The sequence below is a fragment of the Galeopterus variegatus genome, unplaced genomic scaffold, assembly GCF_000696425.1.
Source record: "Galeopterus variegatus unplaced genomic scaffold, G_variegatus-3.0.2 Scaffold5578, whole genome shotgun sequence".
Lineage (NCBI taxonomy): Eukaryota > Metazoa > Chordata > Mammalia > Dermoptera > Cynocephalidae > Galeopterus > Galeopterus variegatus.
The window spans coordinates 58331-80313 of record NW_007731689.1 but is presented as its reverse complement, the minus strand read 5'-3'; the positions used below and the strand labels follow the sequence as shown (position 1 = coordinate 80313).

The 21983-nt window shown below is 47.4% G+C and overlaps 2 protein-coding genes across 2 annotated transcripts in view; one reads left to right on the top strand and one right to left on the bottom strand.

Moving 5' to 3' along the window:
- The first annotated feature begins 4407 nt into the window (after positions 1 to 4407).
- On the top strand, positions 4408 to 14758 carry SLC46A2 (solute carrier family 46, member 2). The gene is made up of 4 exons (XM_008589663.1): positions 4408 to 5703; positions 7275 to 7358; positions 7766 to 7922; positions 13851 to 14758. The coding sequence occupies exons 1-4, from the start codon at positions 4575 to 4577 to the stop codon at positions 13906 to 13908; spliced, it is 1428 nt and encodes a 475-aa protein (XP_008587885.1). The 5' UTR covers positions 4408 to 4574; the 3' UTR covers positions 13909 to 14758.
- Positions 14759 to 17608: 2850 nt separating this feature from the next.
- The window catches only part of LOC103605084 (sorting nexin-30), a gene marked incomplete at its 5' end in the record, with an annotated part of 53824 nt that continues 49449 nt past the window's right edge, over positions 17609 to 21983 (bottom strand). Inside the window, one exon of the mRNA XM_008589666.1 lies at positions 17609 to 19750. Within this exon, the coding sequence (XP_008587888.1) occupies positions 19735 to 19750 (16 nt within the window). The remainder of the gene's footprint in view (positions 19751 to 21983) is intronic.

The following is a 21983-nucleotide window of genomic DNA, read 5'->3' as shown; positions in this document are numbered from 1 at the left end:
AGAAGATTGCTTGTGATCAGGCAAGGGGACTTGGACTGTATCATGCATGTAATGATAGACCAGCCATCAGGAAACATCTAAAAGAAAGTGCTCAGATGGTCACTGACAAGATTTGTCTCTGTCTCCTTGGATGAATTTTTTACATCTTTATTCTATTATATATTTATGTTTCTAATTTTCCTCACTTTCAATTTTTTGGAAAAAAGGTTTACTTCAGCTGTCAAGCTAAAAAGACAACAGAAAATGGTTTCTCCAAATATAATGAGTTTATTTGGGAGTAAGCAAAAAGGATCATAATTCGGAATGCACGGCTATGGCAAGCCACAGGTGCACACAGAGAGGGAAGGGAAAGCTTTTATTGGCAAATAGGAGAAGTTCGCCTAAACTGCTTGGAAACAAAGGAGTTGGCATCGGCTCATTGGTGGAGGTGCTGTCATTGGGCAAGTATCCTTTCGAGAGCATCTTATCTGAATGGCCGCAATCACAAAGCATGTCTAACATAAACTCTATTGTGCAAATATGTTCATACGTGCAAAATGAGCAAGTCATGCAAAGCATGGGAGGTGTGAAGGACATGAAGGAATTGTTTTATGGGATTTTTTTAGAAAGTCCTTGAGACAGTTCTCACCTCCCCTCCTTCAAGGTCTCCCTGCTCCAACTTTGTCTGGATCTGACAAGAGTCACTTCATTTTGGCATCTGCAACTTTCACACAGCCCCTAAAATGCTAACGATAAAGAGAACACCACCTTCCTCATCTGTAATCTGCACAGCAATTGTGAGGGTCTCTCTGCCCCTCAAATTCTGTGTCAGATGGCTTATCCCCCCAATCTCATAGCCTGTGAAAGCCCAAAGTCTATCCCAGATTTCAGCAAATCCCTGGGAGGTTTGCGTTCTCACGGATTCCTCTTCCACCTGCTTCCTCGTGGTCTCTGTCAATCCAGAGATGAATCACAGCTTCTTCACCAGTTTCAACCAAAATAAAAAACAAAGAATCCCACTGGCATGAAACATTCATGAGCAGACGTTTCTAAAGAACTCAAGCGGCAGGGAGAGGTCACAGGAAGGATTCCCATGCATCTGATACAGTGAGCTGTTTATTTTATTTTTCTCAAATTATTGTTATTTATTCAACAAGCTGTTCAAAATCCACACTAGACATTCCTATTCTTTTTTTTTTTTTTTAACTTTTTATTCAGTGGTGCTTACAAATGAATTTTTGTGTGTGTGTGTCTTTTTCGTGACTGGTAAGGGGATCGCAACCCTTGGCTTGGTGTCGTCCGCACCGCACTCAGCCAGTGAGTGCACTGGCCAGTCCTATATAGGATCCGAACCCGCGGCGGGAGCGTCGCTGCGCTCCCAGCGCTGCACTCTCCCGAGTGCGCCACGGGGTCGGCCCTTACAAATGAATTTTTAAAAAGACATTCAAAAGCACAATTCAGCAACGTACAAGCATGATTCACATTGTGCTTCATTTCACTGAGTTACATTTCATTCTGAACTGAGAGTGATGTATGATTATCTTTTTCTTTTTCTTTTTCAGACATTCCTATGCTTCTAATGTCCCTCGGACCACACTGATGCCAGGGGTTCCTGTCCTGGCCCATCCCCCGAGAGCCCCTAACCTCACCTCCTCCCCGCCTTTCCATTCTCCTCCCGTCCGTCCTCTGCTTGCTCGCTCTCTTTCTCACCCTTTCCTCTCTAAGCACCAGCCGAGTTCCTTGGTTTGCTCAGGTGCAGAGGTTCCACCCCCTCTCTGGAACTGCCTCCACAGCTGAAACCCAGACCTGAGGATTTCGCCTTCCAACACTGATCAAAGGTATTTTCCAAACAAAGACTGTTCCTCTTTAAAATGAATTTTGGGGTCATCTGTTAAGAAAATAAAAGCATTTCCTACTTGATTGGAAAGTGCCTGGGATTATAAATTCAGCAAATAAATCATCCACTCCTCTTGTACCTCTGCATTTGTGCAATACGTTGTTGATCAACAATAATTACATCCTATGTTGTTTCTGCTTCTCTGTACATTCCTATGTTGGTTGAGAGTACATCCTCAAATAAAATTCTCTGTTACCTGTATTTTCTCCATGGCTGTAGGCTTACAAAGACCCTGGTGCCAAATACTGATTCCCTAATTTACTAGCTGTGTGATGGTGTGCAAACTGCTTAGCCTCTCTGGTCTCAGTTTTTAGTCTGTAAAATGGGATGATAGATTAGATCATAGCCTTCTTGGGAGGCTAAAATTAATTCATGTAAAGTGCTTAGTACACAGTAAGGGCTTAGTAAATGTTAGCTGCTACTTTTTTTCTTTTTAGTCCTTTTCTCCTATAATAGTGTGACTTTATCAATCTAAAAGATGAGAGTTTAACCTTTGCACTTTAATAAAGACAGCCTTGAGCTAGAGACTAGATTCCACACGATATCTTGAAGTGGTAGGGTTAAGGCTCAACTTGCTAGTAGCCTGGGCCACAGAGGATGGCCAGGCACTAACTCACTCAGGGCCTGCAATCAGGAGTGGGGCATGAAGAAAATATAATCCAACCCAGAGTAGCCTAAATTGGGAGAGACACCAACTGCCCTGAGTCTAGTTCATTTCTGGGCCACAGGGTTCAGGTGTCAAGCCTGGAGGGTCCCAGGGCTGGCTAGCATCCTGATGACTCATCTCCTACTAGATCTGTCCAAGAGCTGATGTGAATCTCTCAGAGGCCCTTCAAATCTCCCTGGTTTCACAAGAGGATGGGAAAAACTGAGACACCACAGACCCTCCCAGAGAGGACAAAGGCTGCCCCTACTGTCTGCAGCCCCAAGAATAGACAGATTTCTTGATCAAGTGGCCAAAGCGGCCCATCTGGTTCAGGCTGTTGTTCTCATGGCTGTATCTGATTGCTGAATACACCTCCCACAATGACCCCCCCAGCCCCTGCTGTCTCTGCCCCTCACAGGAACCGGCTGGTTAGACTGCTTGCAACAGCCTCTGGAGGAATAGGGTTAGGAATGGAGTGGGAGAGCCAGGCAAGGATTGGGTGAAACCAGTACCTCCCAAAGCGGGCCAAGGTGAGGGGGAGGAAGAGGGAGATGAGCTGCTGGGCCAGACCCACAGGACGCATCTTGAAGGGAGAAGAGGGTGCATCTTGCTCTTTGCAGAAGACAGAGTTGCCTGGGCCTGGACACAAGGGGGCTGGGCCATGGCAGGGAGGGGTAGAGAAGATTACAGCCCATCTAAAAACTACCTAAAGGGCACATATCTCCACAAAATCTTTTGAAATCCAGTCCCTACTCACTACACAAAGACATTTTCCATTCAGCTTTTTAAAGTGTCCCTGCAGATGTGAGTTCCCTTCTGTGACTTTGGGTTCCTGCTCATTCCTGCTGCCATGGCTGTGTCTGGGTTGAGGGTGGAGGGACAGGGAGCGAGGCTGTCTGTTTTGTCTTTCCATCCCTGGGAAAGGGTCTCACTCTTTGGTGCATTTTGACCTTTGCATCAGCCATGGTCCTCTTTGCAGAACGAAGCGTGTATTTAAGGAGGAAGCAAGTCGTCAGCAGGCAGAGGTCTCAGCTCAGCCAATGGGAGTGAGCCCATGAGAAGGAGGAAGAGGAAACACTAAGAAGCAGAAAGGGTCCTGGGGACTTTATTCAGGAAACAATGACCCTGGTAACGCTACCCTTTCCAGTGGGCTCAACCCCATTGCCAGGGAGTCCAGTTTATTACCTGGAAGGACATCTAGGGCTGGAAGTCCCACCCCTCTCTCCCTTGGACCTGGGGTGTGAGGCAGAAGCCCTGCGGGCTGGGGCCTACACTGGCTTTGGGCCACCAACGCAGGTACATCAGATGGGATTCCTCCCAGAAGCCTTTGGCTTGGAGGAGGACCTAGGCTCCTAGCTGCTCTGAGTTTCACTTCTCTCCAAGGCTGTGCTACCCAGCTGCCAACAGTACCTGGGTCCCTGTTGCTTTTAAACCCCACAAATAAAGCCTAACACCCTAGTATTTATCCCAGGAAGAATCCTAGGCATCCCACCCCTCGCCCAAACCTGCCTTCCTGGGACAGGAGAATTTGGAAACGCTCCCGGGCCGGTCCCGAGGGCTCCCTCCCAGCTGAGTCTCAGCCCCTGCCGTGACAAGCCCTAGGGGAAGGTCCCCAGCGACTCGCGGGAGGTCCGGGCACGCCTGGCTGTGGGGCAATTCGGCCCTCGTCAGGCGGCCGCGGTCGCAGGAGCCGCGTGACGCGGCGGCCAGGAGGTGGGGGCGCGGAGCGGAGAGTCGCCGTGCGCTCCTGGTGCCGGGCTTTCCTGGGCGGTGGCCAGCGCAGCCGGGCCGGCGGGGGCGGGGGCGGAGGGCCGCCTTTTCCTGCCCGGGGAGGAGTGGCCGGAGCCGGGGAGGTCACTCGGCAGCTGGACTGGCTGCCGTCGCACACGCTCCGCGTCCCGGCTCCGCTCGCCTCTCTCCAGAGCGCACCCGGACGCACTGCGCACACGCGCGCCGGGGACTGAGCCCTGTCCCTCCGCAGCAGCCGAATTTGGGGGCATCTCCCCGCTGCTGCAGCCAGAAAGCCGCTCCATCCCGCATCAGAGAGGTCACATGGGCCCTGGGGTCACCTGCCCGTGCAGGGGCCACCCGCCTCGCTTCCAGGTGAGGACCTGGATCGAGCCCGTGGTGGCCTCGACCCAGGTGGCCTCCTCGCTGTACGACGCGGGGCTACTCCTCGTGGTGAAGGCGTCTTTCGGAGCGGGCGGCCTCTCCAACCACAGCGCCAGCCCGTCGCCCCGCGGGGCTCTAGAGGACCAACAGCAGAGAGCCATCTCCAATTTCTACATCATCTACAACCTGGTGGTGGGCCTGACGCCCCTGCTGTCCGCCTACGGGCTGGGCTGGCTCAGCGACCGCCACCACCGCAAGATCTCCATCTGCGTGGCGCTGCTGGGCTTCCTGCTGTCGCGCCTCGCGCTGCTGCTCAAGGTGCTGCTGGACTGGCCGGTGGAGGTGCTGTACGGGGCGGCGGCGCTGAACGGGCTGTGCGGCGGCTTCTCCGCCTTCTGGTCCGGGGTCATGGCGCTGGGATCCCTCGGCTCCTCCGAGGGCCGCCGCTCGGTGCGCCTCATCCTTATTGACCTGATCCTGGGCTTGGCGGGGTTCTGCGGGAGCATGGCCTCCGGGCATCTCTTCAAGCAGATAGCTGGGCACTCTGGGCAGGGCCTGGTGCTGACGGCCTGCAGCGTGAGCTGTGCCACTTTTGCCCTTTTCTACAGCCTCTTTGTGCTGAAGGTCCCAGAGTTGGCGGCCAAGCCCGGCAAGGAGCTCCCCACCGTGGATAGCGTGTCCGGCACGGTGGGCACATATCGCAATCTGGATCCTGATCAGTTAGACAAGCAGAGTGTAGTGGGGCAACCTCCATCCCCGGGGAAAGCAAAGCCCCCCAAATCCATCATTGCCCTGCTCTTTGTAGGGGCCATCATATATGACCTGGCAGTGGTGGGCACAGTGGATGTGATGCCCCTTTTTGTGCTGCGGGAGCCTCTCAGTTGGAACCAAGTGCAGGTGGGCTACGGGATGGCTGCAGGGTACACCATCTTCATCACCAGCTTCCTGGGCGTCCTGGTCTTCTCCCGCTGCTTCCGGGACACCACCATGATCATGATTGGCATGGTCTCCTTTGGATCAGGAGCCCTCCTCTTGGCATTTGTGAAAGAGACATACATGTTCTACATTGGTGAGTCTGGCATTCTTGGGGAGGCACAACTTTGCTGGTCCCCTGTGTCAGGGATGTTGTGGTCTAGGTGTCCCAGCTCAGCACCTGGGATTGAACATGCTACCTAGGAGGTACAAGGGAGACAGGAGTATGTACAGTGAATTTATCTGTATTGTACTGTGTATTATCTGTATTGTTGGTTGAAATGTTACCAGAATGGGGACTGTGGCTCGAGGAGGTGAGATCAGTGGAGCCTGGAGTCAGGAGGGGAGGCTTCAGGATAGCCTTGAATGGGGAAACAAGGTTAGGTTTCTTCTCCTCAATTTTAAAGGGATAAAACATTAAGTAATCCAGCTAAAATCCCTTAATTAAAATCACTTTGGACCAACCAAGGGCTTTTTTAAAAATGCATAACAATTCTCAATAAATGCCTTTTGCAACCAACTTAATAAATTCCCTCAAGGAAGCAGAATGAAGTTTCCGTCTGGGGACACAGGTCAGACAACCACAAAGCAGAGAGCTCCAATAGAACTTTCTACAAGGTTGGAAATGGTCTATGTCTATTCTATCAGATACAGTAGCCACTAGCCACATGTGGCTATTGAGCACTTGAAATGCGGCTAGTGGGCCGGCCTGGTGGCGCACTCGGTAGAGTGCGGCACTTGGGAGCGCAGCGGCGCTCCCGCCGAGGGTTCGGATCCCATATAGAGACTGGTCCGCTCACTGGTTGAGCGCGGTGCGGGCGCAACACCGAGGGTTGCGATCCCGTTGCCGGTCGTGGTATGGGTGCGACACTGAGGGTTGCGATCCCGTTACCGGTCACGAAAAAAGACAAAAAGGATAAAAAAAAGAAAGAAATGCAGCTAGTGCAACTAAAGAACAGAACTTTAAATTTTATTTCATTTTGATTAATTTAAATGGCCACATGTGCCTAGTGGCTAATATATCAGAACAACTCCAGACAGTTACCAGAGGCTGTCTTTGGTCCAGGTCACACAGCTCAGAAAAACACCTAACAAAATGGCAAGATTACCTCTGGACAGTTACCAATGAAACAGGCCACGTGCAAAGTCCAGAGTGCCCATCACCCCTTCCCTTTCCACCACCTCTACCCACCTCTCTCTGCCCCATCCTCCCCCTCCCACCCCTCCACCCCCCGCATCTGGATACTCAATGTGTTAGTGGGATGCATTTCTGGAGACAGTTTGCCAAAGCTCCTAGGATGGTCTCCTGAAGACAGACACTTCTCTCTTGGGGAGGCAAAGGGAGGGGCCTTGCTTCACTTGGGTGGCACCAGTTCCACTTCCCTAGAAAACACTTAACTCTGCGAACAGAGACGTCCTTCACCATATGTCACCATGCCAACTGTGCCCTGCCACCTCGCAGATTGGCATGCAGCACATACAGCTCAGAGAATTAGTCTGGTGCAGGGAGGGTGCTAGTCTGCCATCAGAGAAATTACTGCTTCCCGGTCAAGCCACGCACAGCCTGTGGGGAGGGGGAGTCTAAGTGAGGCTTTTGCTTTATTCTCATTTCCTCCTTGGTCAAGGCTGGGCTACAGTGAGGAGTGTTCTTGTATGATCTCTTTACAGCTCGAGCCGTCATGCTGTTTGCCCTCATACCCATCACAACCATCCGATCAGCCATGTCCAAACTCATAAAAGGTTCCTCTTATGGTGAGTGGAAGGAATCTCTCCAGGATTTCTGCCCTGGTTGGTTAACAGCTGCTCAACGTGAGGCACAGACCTGCAGAAGGCACATGAGAGAGTTCCAGAAGCATCCTCCAATACACTAGGAGCACACACTGGTTTCCATCCAGGTCAGAGGGGGTGAAAACAAGAGAATGGGAAAGACTGAGAAATTCAGTCACTGAAAAGCCACAGCCACAGAAAGACACCATCATCTACAGGCCTCAGGAAGATCCAGCTAGATGAAGGCAGAATTCCTAGTGAATTTAGTCATAAAGACTGACAGGGAGTCCTTGGAAGATCAAGGGGTCCCCTAAAAGCTTCCCAGAGACTCAGCTAGTGGGAATAAGAAAAGAACAGCAGTATTATTTTGGTAACCTCTGTCCCCTCCACAGGAAAGGTGTTCGTCATACTGCAGCTGTCCCTGACTCTGACTGGGGTGGTGACATCCACGTTGTATAACAAGATATATCAGCTCACCATGGACCAGTTCGTGGGCACCTGCTTTGCCCTCTCCTCCTTTCTCTCCTTCCTGGCCATCGTCCCAATTGGGTAAGCCTGTAATAGTGTCTACTGTTTGCACTGGGGCCCTGGTGCTTAGGTCAAGGAATGTTGGGCCATCTCTAGCCCACCATTGTAGGATTATTTATTTTCAGCATTTATGCAGTGGCTTCTGAGGAGGCTCTGTCACAAAGAAAAAGTCCCCCTGCTCTCCCAAGCTAATAATCTGGCGATTTGGGAATTCCCCAAAATCGCAAGTAATGAACAGAGGGCTCTAACCAGCTGGCTCACTTCCTGGCAGTTTTGTAATGACAATTTATTTATAGGAGCTTCATGTAGTTCCTTATAATCGGAGGCTAGGATTAGAAACCCTCTTGAACCATTCAGACCTCTTTTGTTTAGCTTCCTTTACATGAGAGTCCTCCTACCATACTTAAGAGACTATTTCTTCTCTGTGCCCTCCAAGGGCTGTGTGCTCAGTACCACCAGAGTCTCCTGGCTACTGGACTGCGTGAGCTCCCCTCCAGGGCCTCAGGCAATTCCCTTGACATCTCTGGGGGAGTTGTCTCATTTGTAAGAGTGCTCAAGTCTGGGAGATAACAGGCTAGTGAAGCAAAGGAGAGGCACCCTGGTCCCGTGGCAAGAGCACTAGCCTAAGGCATCAACAAAATGGAAAGAGAGCATGGAACAGTTTTGTCTATGGCCAGCCCTGTCCAATAGAAATACAGTACAAGCCACGTATGCAAGCCATATGTGTGATTTTAAATTTTCTAGTAGCCAAAATATAAAAGTGATGGGTGAAATTAATTTTAATAACTTGTTTGATACCCAAAGTATCATCTCAACATGTAATCAATTTATAAAATTATACTCAATGATATATACATTTTTTAAAACTAAGTCTTTGAAATGTGGTGTGTATTTTATGCTTATAGTACATTTGAATTTGGACTAATTGCATTTCAAGTGTTCAGTAGCCCCATGTGGCTAGTGGTTCCCATATTAGACAGCACAGCTTTAGACTATTAGGCTCTTTTACCCCTTCCCCTGAAGTGAATGTCTCTCATGCTTGTATCGGTGCTGCCAGAAGAAAAAGGAATATATATATCCACAGCATAACTATATTAAGTATAGATTTGCATTTTAAAGGGACCTGCCTGGTATCACATGAGAGAGATACATATCACTAATGGTGGCATTACAGGCAGCAGAATAGAAAATAATTGAGGGCAGGTTGGAAGGGACAGGAAGTGGATGGTAATAAAGCCCTTTTTTGGAACTCTTACATCACATCATAATATAGGTCCCTGCCTACATAGAATGTTGAGCCTCCTGGGACAGGAGCCATCATTAAGGCTCTTTGCTTTATTTCATAGTTGAAAAAATAAAATAGGAAGATGAAACAGCTGAGAGAATTTGTACAAGCAGCAGGCATGACTAGCTCATTTCCCGAGGTCTGGGGCTGAACCAGATCTGTCCTCAAACTGTCCAACCCTTAGGGCTTTTCATGTGCACCTGTTTTCTTGTGAGTCGTGGATGAAACGGGTTGGACTGACTTGGCGAGAGCTAGCATGCAATGCAAACTTCTCAGGAGTCCCAGCTCTTTGGCCAAGTGAGTAATAGATGGGTAGTTTTGCCCACTTAAAAATTATCCAGTCCTATTTCATTGGCAGTTTGAAATAGTCTCCTTAACCTAAACAAAAACCAATAAACAACCAAATATAACAAGCCTTACTAGTTAATGTGTGTCATAAAGACATAAATAAATGAAAATGAGAAAATTCAATAATTGGTTGCTTTCTACAGTTTCATCTCCTTTGTGTGCTAAGTAGGATGCTTTGCCTTCACTGAAACTTTAGGGCACACGAAGCAGGTATCCTGCCCGTGACATCTCACCCCAATGTACTGTATAACATGCACTTGAACTCAGTCATATATTCCAAGCGGGAATCTTAATTAGTGGTATAGGGTCTTTGTAATCTTATATCAGAGAGGAAGGGGAAAAATCTTGAAAAAATCAAGTAAGCAATTGACTGAGTGCTTATGCAAATTAGGCGCTTAAGTAATTGCTAATTGTTCCCTACATTTAGTAGTACGGAGACATATTTGTAAACAAAGCCAAGTTCTCTGTACAATGGGATCACCAGGAAAGGTTTCAAAATTACTGCTTGTCAGGATTCCACCCCCAGAAATTCTGACTCAGTTGATCTGGGGAGCAGCCTGGGCATAGGAATTTTTAAAAGCTTTCCAGACTTTCTGAATGTACAACCAAGATTGAGAACCTCTGCTATAAAGGGAGTATTTCCATTAACTCTCCCTTTCACAAAGTCTTTTAAGTAAATAAGATTCTCACAAATTCTTATAGCTAGAAGAGACCAAGGCAGTACCATTAATAAATTGAAAATTACCCTAGCATCAATAACTGAGGTCAGCTAAATTCCCAGGTCCCTGGGAGGTCAGCATGTAGCAGTAGTCACATCCCCACATGCTGGAACACTGCTAAACAGTTCACTTTGGGCCTAGACCCAAACATATAAATTAACCTGAAGAGTGTTGAAACAGACGGTGTGACTATAAGTGGGCATGGTGATACTTGTGGGTTTAGCATTTGTTCAAAGAGCAAGATGTAACCATTAACCTGTCACTAACTCATGCCATGCTGGACAACCAATGTAAAGCCTGATTAAGGGGTTGGTCCCTGTCCTTTCCTTCTGCCTCCCCTTTTTGTGATTATAAAAATACTGAAGCTCTGTTTGTAACCTCGGAGCACTTCTCAGGGTAGCTTGGAGGTATCTTCCGGGGCTGCAGTCACTCATATTGGCTCAAATAAACTCTTTGTTGTTTAAGCCATGCCTCAGTTTCCCTCCTTGGGTCAACACATTAATCATTAAGTGAGAGCAACAGGAAAGACCAGTAGAGCTTTCTAACCACAGAAAGAAAAGCTACATTCCAATGAGATAAACACCCAGAAGGCATGTCAGAGCAGAAGAGAACTTGAAGGGCAGAAGCTTGGACCAGGTCACAGTCTGCATCCTCCCCCTTGATGCCAGGGAGGTCCCTTGGTCAGAGCTGCAAACAGCCTATTTGCAGTCCCCAGGGGCAGTAAATACCCCTCTTCCTGGTACCAAAGTGAGCAGATATCATGCTAGTGTGAGAACCTGCCCTCTCCTGCTCGCTCTTTACATACAATAGGGAGATGCTGTGGAAATAATTGTGTGGTTCTGCCCATCAGCAACCCTCTCCCCCAACCCCTTCCGATATACACACTCAGCTAATGCCTCGTGCTTCCTAGAGAAATTAGAAGCCATCAGAAGAGAATGATCTCATCTTCTCCAATCTACAAACCTACATTCATTTACATCCATCTTATTCTTCTACCTTCTTAAAAATGATAATAATAGCAAACACCTCAATAGCCCTTACTGTGTGCCAGGCACTGGTTTAAATATTTTATATATTTTAACTAATTTAATCTTCCCCAACAATCCTCTGTGGTGATGACTATTATTATCCCCATTTTGCAGATGAGGAAACAGAGTCTCAGAGGTATTAGGTAACTTGCTGAAGGATACACAGCTAGTAAATGTCAGAGACAGGATTTGAAACCAGGCAGTCTCTCTTATCCACCCCCTGACATTGCTTCTCAGGAAAGTCGCCTGCCATTTGGGTGCCGCCTCTCCCACCTAACTTAGAGAGCTCGCTCCACTGCTCGACGACTCTCTCTCCTGAACTCTTCCTACCAGGACTGACACATGATCTAGCACCCTCTCTCCTACTTCTCATAGCCAAGGTCTCCAAAGGCTGTCTCACTTCCTCACCTCCCATTCACTTTTCAAACCACTGCAGTCTCATTTCCCCCTCTCAGCTCCACTGGAGCTGCTCTCACCAAGGCCACCAATGACTTCTTCGTAGCTGAATCAGTGGACACGCTCCAGTCCTTATGTCACTTATTTCTCAGCAGCCCCAAATGCCATTGACCACTCTTTCCTCAGGAGTATTAGTCACTTGGCTTTTATAACAAGTCGCTCTCCTGGCTTTTTTCCTGCCTCTCTGATTGCTTCTTCTCTGTAAACCTCCAAATATAGGGATTCTTTGGGGTTCTGCTCTGGGCTTGATATTCTCACTTGATATTCTCTAAGCAATCTGAAGTATGTCCACAACTTTAAATTACCATTTAAACATCCAAAATTGGCTTCTTGATGCCCTCCTAAACCTACTCTCACTCCAGTCTTTCCCATCTCATTAAACGGCACGACCATCCACCCAGGGTAGAAACCTGACAGTCTCCAGTATCCTCCGTCTTCTTCGTCTCCACCCATCTCCAATCCATCAGGCCTCACTGACTCTACCTCCAAAATGTGCATCAAACTCATCCTTTTATTTTTACCTCTACTGCTACTACCCCTAGTCCAAAGCCTCTGGACAACTGAGTTAGCCTCTGCACCGTATCCCCACATCCACTCCTGTTCCCTTCCCATCCTCTCTCCACCAGGTGGCCACAGCAATTTCCTTAAAGTGTAAATCAGATCATGTCATCTGCTCAAAGCTCTGGCTTTCATTGCTCTTAAGATAAAATCCAAACGTCTCAACATGGACCACAAGGTCCTGCATAATCTGGCCTTGCCAACCTCTCCAGCCTCCTGTTCCTGCACCAACCACCCTCCCCCACCATTTATGCTTCAGCCACAGTAGCCTCCTCTCCTGCTTTCCCCCTTCCTCAGCCACATCTTTTCCTTAACCCAACTAGTCACTGTCTTAACTTAGACACCATTTTCTCAGATAGGATTTTCCTAACCCTTCTTGATCTAAATTAGATCCTTCCAGTATATGCTCCCAGAGCTTCCTATATTTTTGCTCATAGCATGGCAGTTGATGATTAGTGATTGTCTGTTTGATACGCTTGCCCCCTAGACTGTCAGCTCCCTGAGGAGAGAGACCATGGCTCTTTGGCTCACCATGTATCCTGTGCCCAGCAGAGAGGCTAGCATATAAAGTCCTCAGAAAGCTCTTGTTTAATGAATGAATGCTTTGTGAAAAACGTGTGACACCACAGACCACCCACACATCCCAGAGCTGCCTGTTGGCTGCCCAGGGAGTCAGGAGTTGGCCATCCACACGCAGCTGTGCTGCAGCATTCACAGTAGGGTTCATTCTGGAGTCAGGGTTGCAAGCTGAGTACACGTGGGCCTGTGCCAGCTGCCTCCAGGTCTTAGCTCTCCACTTGCCAGCCTTGTAATACAATGAGTTTTCTTTTAAGTACAGTAAGTGCCCCTCCTGTGGGGCCTGGAGACTCACAGAAGGTGGGAAATCAGAGCGTTAGGAAGTTGCTACAAACCTTTTCCTTAGTAGACTTGCGATTTAAGCTCCAGGTGTTGTGCATCCATCAAGAAGAGCTGTACTCTAGCTTAGAAGCTGAGGTTCCTAGAGTTCAAACAGATGGGAAGGCCACAGGCCGCAGAGGTTGAAGGACATGCCAAAGGTCACACAGATCCAAGACTTCAGTTCAGAGCTCCTATATGCTATGCATTCATTTATTTACAAATATTTCTAAACAATGTAATGGTGATTTATGGGAGAGAGAAAGGGGCTATGGGAAGGCAGGTGAGGCAGCTGATGTTGCTTGGGATTAGCCAGGGCTAATCTTGATCTTGAGATACACATGGGAGTTCACCATCAGGCAGAAGTGAGATGGAAACGGATTCCAAGAAAAGGAAATCGGAGATGCAAAGGGCTCATGATATTATGGGAAAGAGGAAGAAGTTCATCCTCACGGAACTGGAAGGAAGCCGGAGTGAGAGAAGTTCCCTTGGGCCCTCTCCACTCAGCGTGGCATTCTGCTGCCGGGACGGCTGTGGCCTCAGTCTATCAGTGATAAGGTGGCTAGAGACCTCCCTGACGTACACATTGGTGGGGAGGAAAAGGCCACCCTTTGCCCATCCCAGTTGTTCTCTTTTAACTCTCTATTGTGAATTCTTACAGCATCGTGGCCTATAAACAAGTCCCATGGTTGCAATATGGAGACATCACAGAGAGATGAAGGCGCTGACCTATGGGAGTTGAAAACACCAGCAATGGCCGGACCCCCTTGAAGACAAAAGAAGGGACTGGGGAACTGGTGACCAAAGCAACCCACTGCCCAAGAAACCCAAGTTCCAGCCAGAGTTGGCCTCAGAATGACCTGCTCTGGCTCAGGGGTCCCTGGTGGGTGGGGAAAAGCACTTTCCTGGTGATGGAAGAACTTTCTCAGCTTTCAAACTCCCTGTTAGGCGGAGGTTAGGTTCTGCGGGCAGCAGGGCGTGAGCTCTCAAGGGTTACAGGCACGTGGTGGCTCAGCCGTCCGTGCGCTCTGAGGGACTTCCCACTCCTGCTGCCACCAGCCAGCCCCCTGTCTTCCCGGGATTGTCGTGAGGGCTCCAAGATACGGCTGATGAGTCACCTGGGTGCTGTGCCTGAAGTCCCATGGGAGAACTCCACCAAGGGCTTGCACTGTCAACAGCCTCAGGGGAATGTGTGGAAGGGATGTTGTGTAAGAACTGCCAACAGTTTTGCATGAACAGTATCTTTAAAATTAAAACAAAACCTTGAAAGAAAGTTAGCTTTCTTCCCTGAGGCCTTGTTAGCTGTGGACACTCAGGAGAGCAGGGGAGCTCAGGCCCTTGGCTTCAGGGTAGTGTTGTCCTTGCTGCTTTTAAGAAGCAAATACCAAAGACTTTCTTCAGTGGAATATTCAATTGAATACTTTCAGTCAATGCTTCCCGAAGGGGGTGGTGTGAGGGGAGAGGAAATACGCTAAAGCCCCTTTATATTGAGGTACTTATTTTTATAGCCTATTTTACTGACATATATAAAAGCAGATTCAACTCCTAATAAAATCAACATTCATAGTATGTATGTGTGTGACTCCTTCTTTTCAGGTCAGATTCCACTATAACTACAGAAAAAGCTAGTTTGAATCTCAGGGCATTTGGGCTCACAGTTTGTATCTCTAATCCTCTTGCAGGGAATGAACAAAATTTGATGGCACATCTACTAAGGTCCCAGCACCACGGTAGGTGCCAAGATACAGTGAGAACAAGATATGACTGTTCCGACCCTGGCAAAGCACATTGTCTAACACATGGAGCAGACAGGACAGCAGGCGGTGAAGTTTCCTATAGTAAACACTAACATAAGGGAGCATATTACTCATGTTTGGGAGAGCAGGCTTCCCAGAAGTGACATCTATGTGAAGACTGGAAGGCTAAGTAGGAGTTACCGATGCCAGATGTTGGGGAACATTCCAGGCAGAAGGAACAACACGTTGGCAGGCCTGGAGGTGAAGATATGGGACTTCAATGTGAAGGGAGCAAAGAAGGAGGGAGGGACAGGTATCAAAGGAGGAGCGATAGAGACATGAGGCTGGAACAGGAAGGAGGGACAACGTAAAACAGCCTTTCAAAAGAAAAAAAAAGCGTTGGAGTAATGAGGATAGCTGTTGGAAGATTTTAAGCAGGAACACGGTACACCTACAGTTGCATCTTAGAAAGAGCACTCTGGCAGCACTGAGGAGAATGAATAGGTGGAAGCAGGAATGAGCAAGACCTGCAGCAAAGAGACCAGCTAGAGACCCTCGCAGTGAACCGTGTGAAGGCTGATGGTGACACACTGGGGGAAGTAGCTATGAGCATGAAGCAAGGTGAACGGACGTGGAGAAACATTTGGGAGCTGGAGGTCAGTAGGAGTTGGCCACAGGTGGACTGTAGAGGGTGAGGCAGATGACAGTAAGAAAGACTCAGATGTGGAGTTCAGGCAGCTGGGGAGAAGGCAGAGCCCCTCACGGAGACAGGCAGCACGAGCGGAGCAGGTGGGATGGGAAGGTGAGCTCACGAAAGGCCACACCTGACTCTCCAAACTCACCAATATGCTCTCGCCTTGCCCTCCACCCCAACCCCTGCCTAGCTCCCCAACCTGAACAAATCTAACCACTGGCTTCTCCATTCCTGCCCCTGAAGTGTTTGCTCTTAACGTTTAAAGAAATTTATTTGTCCACCTTGACCCTGCTATAAACTTGTGGGTTTTAGGCTGAGCTGCGCTCACGAAGTCCAAGTTGAAAAGCTCCTTTTCAACCCCACCTGTCACCAGGTTAGCAGTTTCAAACATTTTCAGCTCTCCTGGGCTACCGTTTCTTCTAATAGATGGTCTTAACCTATGGTTCTTGGACCAGCAGCACCAGCATGACCTGGCAATCTGTCAGAAATGCACATTCTGGGGCCCCTCCCAAATCAAACTCCAGGAGTGGGGCCCATCAAATGGTGTTTACACAAGCCCTCAAGAATCACCATTCTAACCTATGGGGCCTGACTTTTTCTCCTTAAGAACTTTCCCTGAGTCCTCCTCCTCCTCTCCCTGCATCCTTAATGCTTGAGGCCCCAAAGTCCCTGTCCTTGATTCTCTTCCCAAGTAATCTGATCTACTCCCACGGACTCTGAACTCTACTTCGAACAGTCATCAACATCTCCACCTGGATTTCCTAAAACATAAATCCAAACCAAATTCTTCTTCCCCCACACTACCACCTAAGCCTACCCATCTTTTATATTTCTCTCCTGACTGATTTCAGTTAATGGCATCACCCCCAGCTCCCAGGCTGGCAATCTCCAAGTCTTCTCTGAGCCTCTCCCCTCACCACGGAAGTCTCTTAAATCCAGCTGCTCATTTGCACCTCCCTCTGTCCCTTCTTGCCGCAATTTTTTCAAACTGTTCCTATCTATTCCCCAGGCCTTCGGTCTGACCAGCATCCTATCTCCATCATCTTCTTTAGAATAGGAAAAAACATATATCCCGCTTTAAAAAACAAACAAACAAACAAAAAGTTGGCAAAGCATTCAGAAAGGATTGTTATGGGAATATCCTTAATTATTTAAATTGGCCATATTTAAACAATAGCAAGAGTCTTTCCATAAGGGCTATCAAATAGTGAGTACCCACCAGACACCTGGCTGGTTCATACACATTGTTGCTAGTCCTAGCAGCTGCCCTATGGGGAAGGCTTGTCTTCATTTCAAAGATCATAATTCTCAACGTTCAAAGAGCTGTGACTTGCCTAAAGCCACATAGCTAGGAAAAGCTGAGATTTGATCCCAAATCTCTCTCGTATTCCACCTTGCTTCCTCACTTTATATGATCGCAGTCTTAGATTAATGATGTCTACCACCAGTAAGCCAAGCTCAGCACCACTTAAAGTCCACTTGAGTCCAATGCACTGCCAGCATCAGCTAAACCTAACTGAGCACTCTGGCCTCTAATTTGCAACACACTCTAATAAACCACAGATATTTCTTCCTTACAAATTCTTTGAAAATCATAGCAGGCCAAAACGTCAGGAATGACTAGCCCTGACCCAGGTTGTGCTTGGTCATGGGATGGCACAGGAAGAAATCTTTCATGTAATACCTGGGCTGGCTGTCAGCCTGCCTACCGACCGTGACGGTTATTCCAATACGTAGTTTCTTTATCTCTCTAAATTGCTGCCGACCTGCAAGACGTAGGACAGGGTACATTGAGGATGGGTCTATAAAGAAGTGAAGAAGAATAAAAATAGTACATATATATATAAGAAATATGTATTTCCTGTTTCTCTGTATATCCTGATTCTTGCAGGCCAACTGATGTGTGTTCACAGAAAATAAGAAAACAGAAAAAGAGGCACGCATGTTTTCCAATTCATAAAAAGGTATAAATGAGAACATGACTCAAAGTAAAGAAAGCATCTTTTATAGGTTTATTGGTCCGTTACTTTAAGTTAATTGAGGTAAAGAAACTTTTTAAAATTTACAAGCTAATAGTTTATCAAGCAATACAAATTCTCTTGTTTACCTCCAAATGTAATACTAATCCCATAGTAAACAACAAACAGAATTTTTTATACACAGATATGTGAGAAAACGTGGACAAAAACCTCATGCCTGCATCAAAAATTCAACAACTTTTCTCCCCCCATTTTACAATCTCTGGGTTCCATAACAAGAAAAGGTGACATTCCTTTCAAAGTTTGGTAGCTTCATGAAACAAGGACTTGATCTGTAAATCATTTTCTTATCAACACATTCAAGCAATTTTTTTTCACAGCTTCTGTTTTGGCTTCATGGCAGCATAGAGAAATGATTAACATGTACAGGAGGACTTTATTGGTAAGTACCTCAGAAGGTTTTTTCCTTTAAAATTTTAAACATAAAGAATGATTTCTAAAAATAAGAAATATGGTCCATAATTCGGACATGTCCTAAGCAAAAATTTTTTCTCTTCTTTAACAATTAAAATGCACATTAGAAAGTTCGCTGGCAGTTTATTTCATGGGAATATGTCAGATGCACATCATCTCTCGATGCGTTCCCAGCTCACAGAGATGCAGGGAACCGGCACCCAGAAATACAATGGACAGGGAATCGAGGGCACAGGACCGAACCTCGGGATGTCCAGGTGAACGGTACTGACTGTTCAGAGACGCTGGTTAGTCGATGACGGCGCAGCTCACACAAGCACCGCTTCATCACGCTGATTCGCGGTGTTGCTTGCAACCTACTTGCCCCTCTCCCCATTTGTACATTGAGGAAAAAAGCAATTTTCCTTTGCTTCCTCCAGTATCATTTCTGACTGAAGGGTTGGCCTAAGACTGTGAACAAGCCTGTCCACCAGGGTGTTGGCAGCTGTCACCTGCTGTGACCCAGCCTACGGGCAGCCCCGATTCACCCAATGACAGGGCGGTGCTCCTGAGAAAGGAGCAGGCACAACTCTTCGTCACTGGGTTTAATAGTAAAAGCTCTGCTTGACAGACTAAATTGCATGAGTCAACAGAATGTGTTTCGTGTTTTTGGCATTTCAACCTGTGGAGAATTTCTGTCTGAAACATGCTGCTCTGAGGCCCCCACGGTATGTTAAAAAGCTGTTCTGCAGAATCAGGGTAAACCTTTAGTATCGTCATATTAGAGAGTTCTTTGTATCTACATGATTTGTCGATGCTGATACCATATGTTCTGCAATCAAAAGTATGCCAAAAGGCACTAAATTAATCTTTCACACTAAAACAAACAAACGAAAAGGTTTGTGGTCCCTGTGTTTCCTTATATTATCAAAAATAGCATTTGGCAATAGCGATACTTAGTTTTCTCTTCCCCCAAGGCAACCTTAATTATGACCCTCACTTTCTTGTGTTTCTTTAAGAGGACTGAGGACTATGTTAGAGCTCTATTATTTAAGCTGAACAACTGATTACATTTGTAAAACTCTTTCTACCCAGAATTCTAAAAACACTAGTTGAAGAATAAGGCATATTAGTGGGTGTTGACAAATTCTCAAAGAGTAGAGTTAGGCTTTAACAGTCTGTGGCATTTTAAAATTCTGGATTTGTTGATTTTCAAGTGCTAAATACACAGAATATTTATATACGAGACAAATATCATATTGGTTTGTTATTTTTTTAAAGCACTTATGTACAGACTACCTACAGTAGTTAAAACTACCTGGATAACATTTTCCTGCCACATTTTCTAACCCACAGAAAGGGTTAGACAGTCATGCCCAGGACGCATTTTAAACACATACCATGAAGAAAGAACAGTCAACCCCTCCCCGGCAACAAAGCCCCACCCCCCATCCTTTTCTAATGCAGACAGACCGTGCACACGCTCTGATACATGCAGCCGGGGAGAGACCAGACATCCTTAAAACAAAGAGCTGACAACCTACAAGGTGGGTTGGTGAAAAATAGGATTTCTGGGTTATTCAGTGAATTAAAAAACCACAATGAAGAGAAGAACAACTCCAACACACCCAGGTCAATCTGTAAGTTTGGCTCAGGAGAGAACGTTTTCTTCAAATTTGCTGATCAATGCACCTGCCATCTGAATAGAGAAAACATAAGAAATGAGAGGGCATGTCCCATCTGTTGCCATCTGAGGACTTCTGAAAGAGAGAAGGCAGATCCAAATTCCCAACCTCATTTTGTAAATAAGCATGGCCAAAGCTGTTTATCCCAGCCATATAATTAGATTACCCAGTTTCCACAGGCCCTTAAAGTAGGCGTCTGGCAGGGCGGGGTCCGGTTTGGTGTGCCCCGTCTTCTGAGAGGACCCACCCTTTAGGGCAGTCAGCAAGCTCACCTAGCCAGAGTTCTAACCCATCCCAAGAACAGTTGAGGCCAACACAGCCCTCGGAGGCAGCTCTCTCTCAACCCTGCTCTTCCTTCTCACCAGCCCAGGATGGAGTGTAAAGAATGACTCCTCTGCCAGCCAATGAATGGTGTCAAAGCAGAGCCAGGTGCCTGAGACTTCAATGCTGTCAACGGCAGGACCAAGTCACAAAAACTCTGGGTGTTTCGAGGGCCGCTGTCCCAAGAGAGGAACTTCACTTGCAGACAACCACATGGCAATCATGCCCTCCTCCAACGCAGAACTCCCTGTCCTTCCCTCACAAAAGGCAGCCTCACAAGTGACTGGCGGGTGCTCGTTTCATGTGCTCAAGTGGAGTGGTGACTGAAAAAACACATTCAACTCCACCACATCTAGAACGCACTCGGGGTGGGGCTGAAAGGAGACTTGACTTACATTCACAATGGTCCCCAGAGTCATGCTGGTGTTTTGTTATTTCAGCTACAGAAAGGTGTCCGGTGAGTTGAATGAGCAGCATGGTGACCTACCAAGCCAGCTACCTCCATAATCATATTTAAGTTCACCAGGAAACATTATGAAGCCTTATTAAAGGATAAACCCAACCCCAAACCTGGCCGGGGAGTATCATTTAGGAGCAGTGGTTCCTTGCTTAGAGCAGAGTAGCCTAGAATCTTCTTGTAGATTCACCACCTTGAAAAGGAAAAGCAGTGTCCATACCTGCTGCAAGTCACAGCTGCTCTCTGAAACATCATTTGCATCTCTAAAAGCTGCTCACTTTCTAGGAACTCTGTCTTCTGTCTTAGCCTGGATTTTTAACCTGGGTAAATGAAAACTTTTCCCTTCCCAGCCTGGGGCAGTTGCTAGGGACACTTTCCATTTCACTGCCATGTGCTCAAGCCTCAAAACCTGTCTGTCTGCCCAAGGTAAAGTGTACCCTCAAAAGCAAAACTCATGGAAAATAAATATGAGGCAGGAGCCAGTGATCTCAGGACCACAATTTTGTGAAACCAAGAGGGACAGGGTGATGAAGCCTCTATGAGGCAGTCTTTGGCACAGACTTCTCTGCATAACACTTCTCATAGGGAATCTCCTTCGTGCTTAGTCAAGATGAATAGGCAAATGCTTGGGACTGCTGATCCTCAGGGAGCTGTGGGATGGGGTGGGCTGGACAGCCTCATTTACTGTCTGCTGTCCCCTTCCTTCTGGGCCAGCCTCCTCCCCTCATCAGATGCCAGCCTGAAGACAGGGACAAGAGTCCCTGCTCTGGAAGGACCATTTCTCCAAGGGAGTTTGTATCATACACTGGTTTTCTTGACTCTGCTATCAATAGCATGCCTGGAGGACAGGAAGTTTGCTGGTTCCAGCTCTATCACCTTAAAGCACAGGATATCACATGAGGACCAAGCAGAATGAAGACAAAATCCCAAGGTGCCTGAATCCCTTCAGAGCCACGCTTCAGCCTCCCATAATGACAGGGAATAACTGTGCACCCCACTCCCCTCCCCCCAGTGAGGGACCTGATGACTTTTCTGAAGTGCGGCCTTCTTTCCCAAGTAACCATCACACAGGAATATTTCCGAGCTTTGGCAACTAGCAGGAAGTCAGAGTCTAGCTTTCCTGTAACTCTTTCGGCAGTCCTTTTCAAGCATTCATTACACTGGACATTTTTAAAGCACACATCGCACAAGGCGAAACTCCACATGTTCCCAAAGATAAGCATTTGCTGCTGGGTCAGTCTGGTGTCTTCTGCCAAATAGCAATAGAGGGCTGTCAACTTGCTGTTAGATATGCACCCCGATTCCACCAGCACACCGTCAGGTCGGACCCAGACATCCACACTCACACCAGCATGATGGTTTAGAGGTAGAATGAAAAGCTGAATCACCTCTCGGGGGGAGATGGACCCTTACCCTTCCACTTCAATAAATCACCTCTAATTGTACCAAACAAAATTCATATCAAAGGA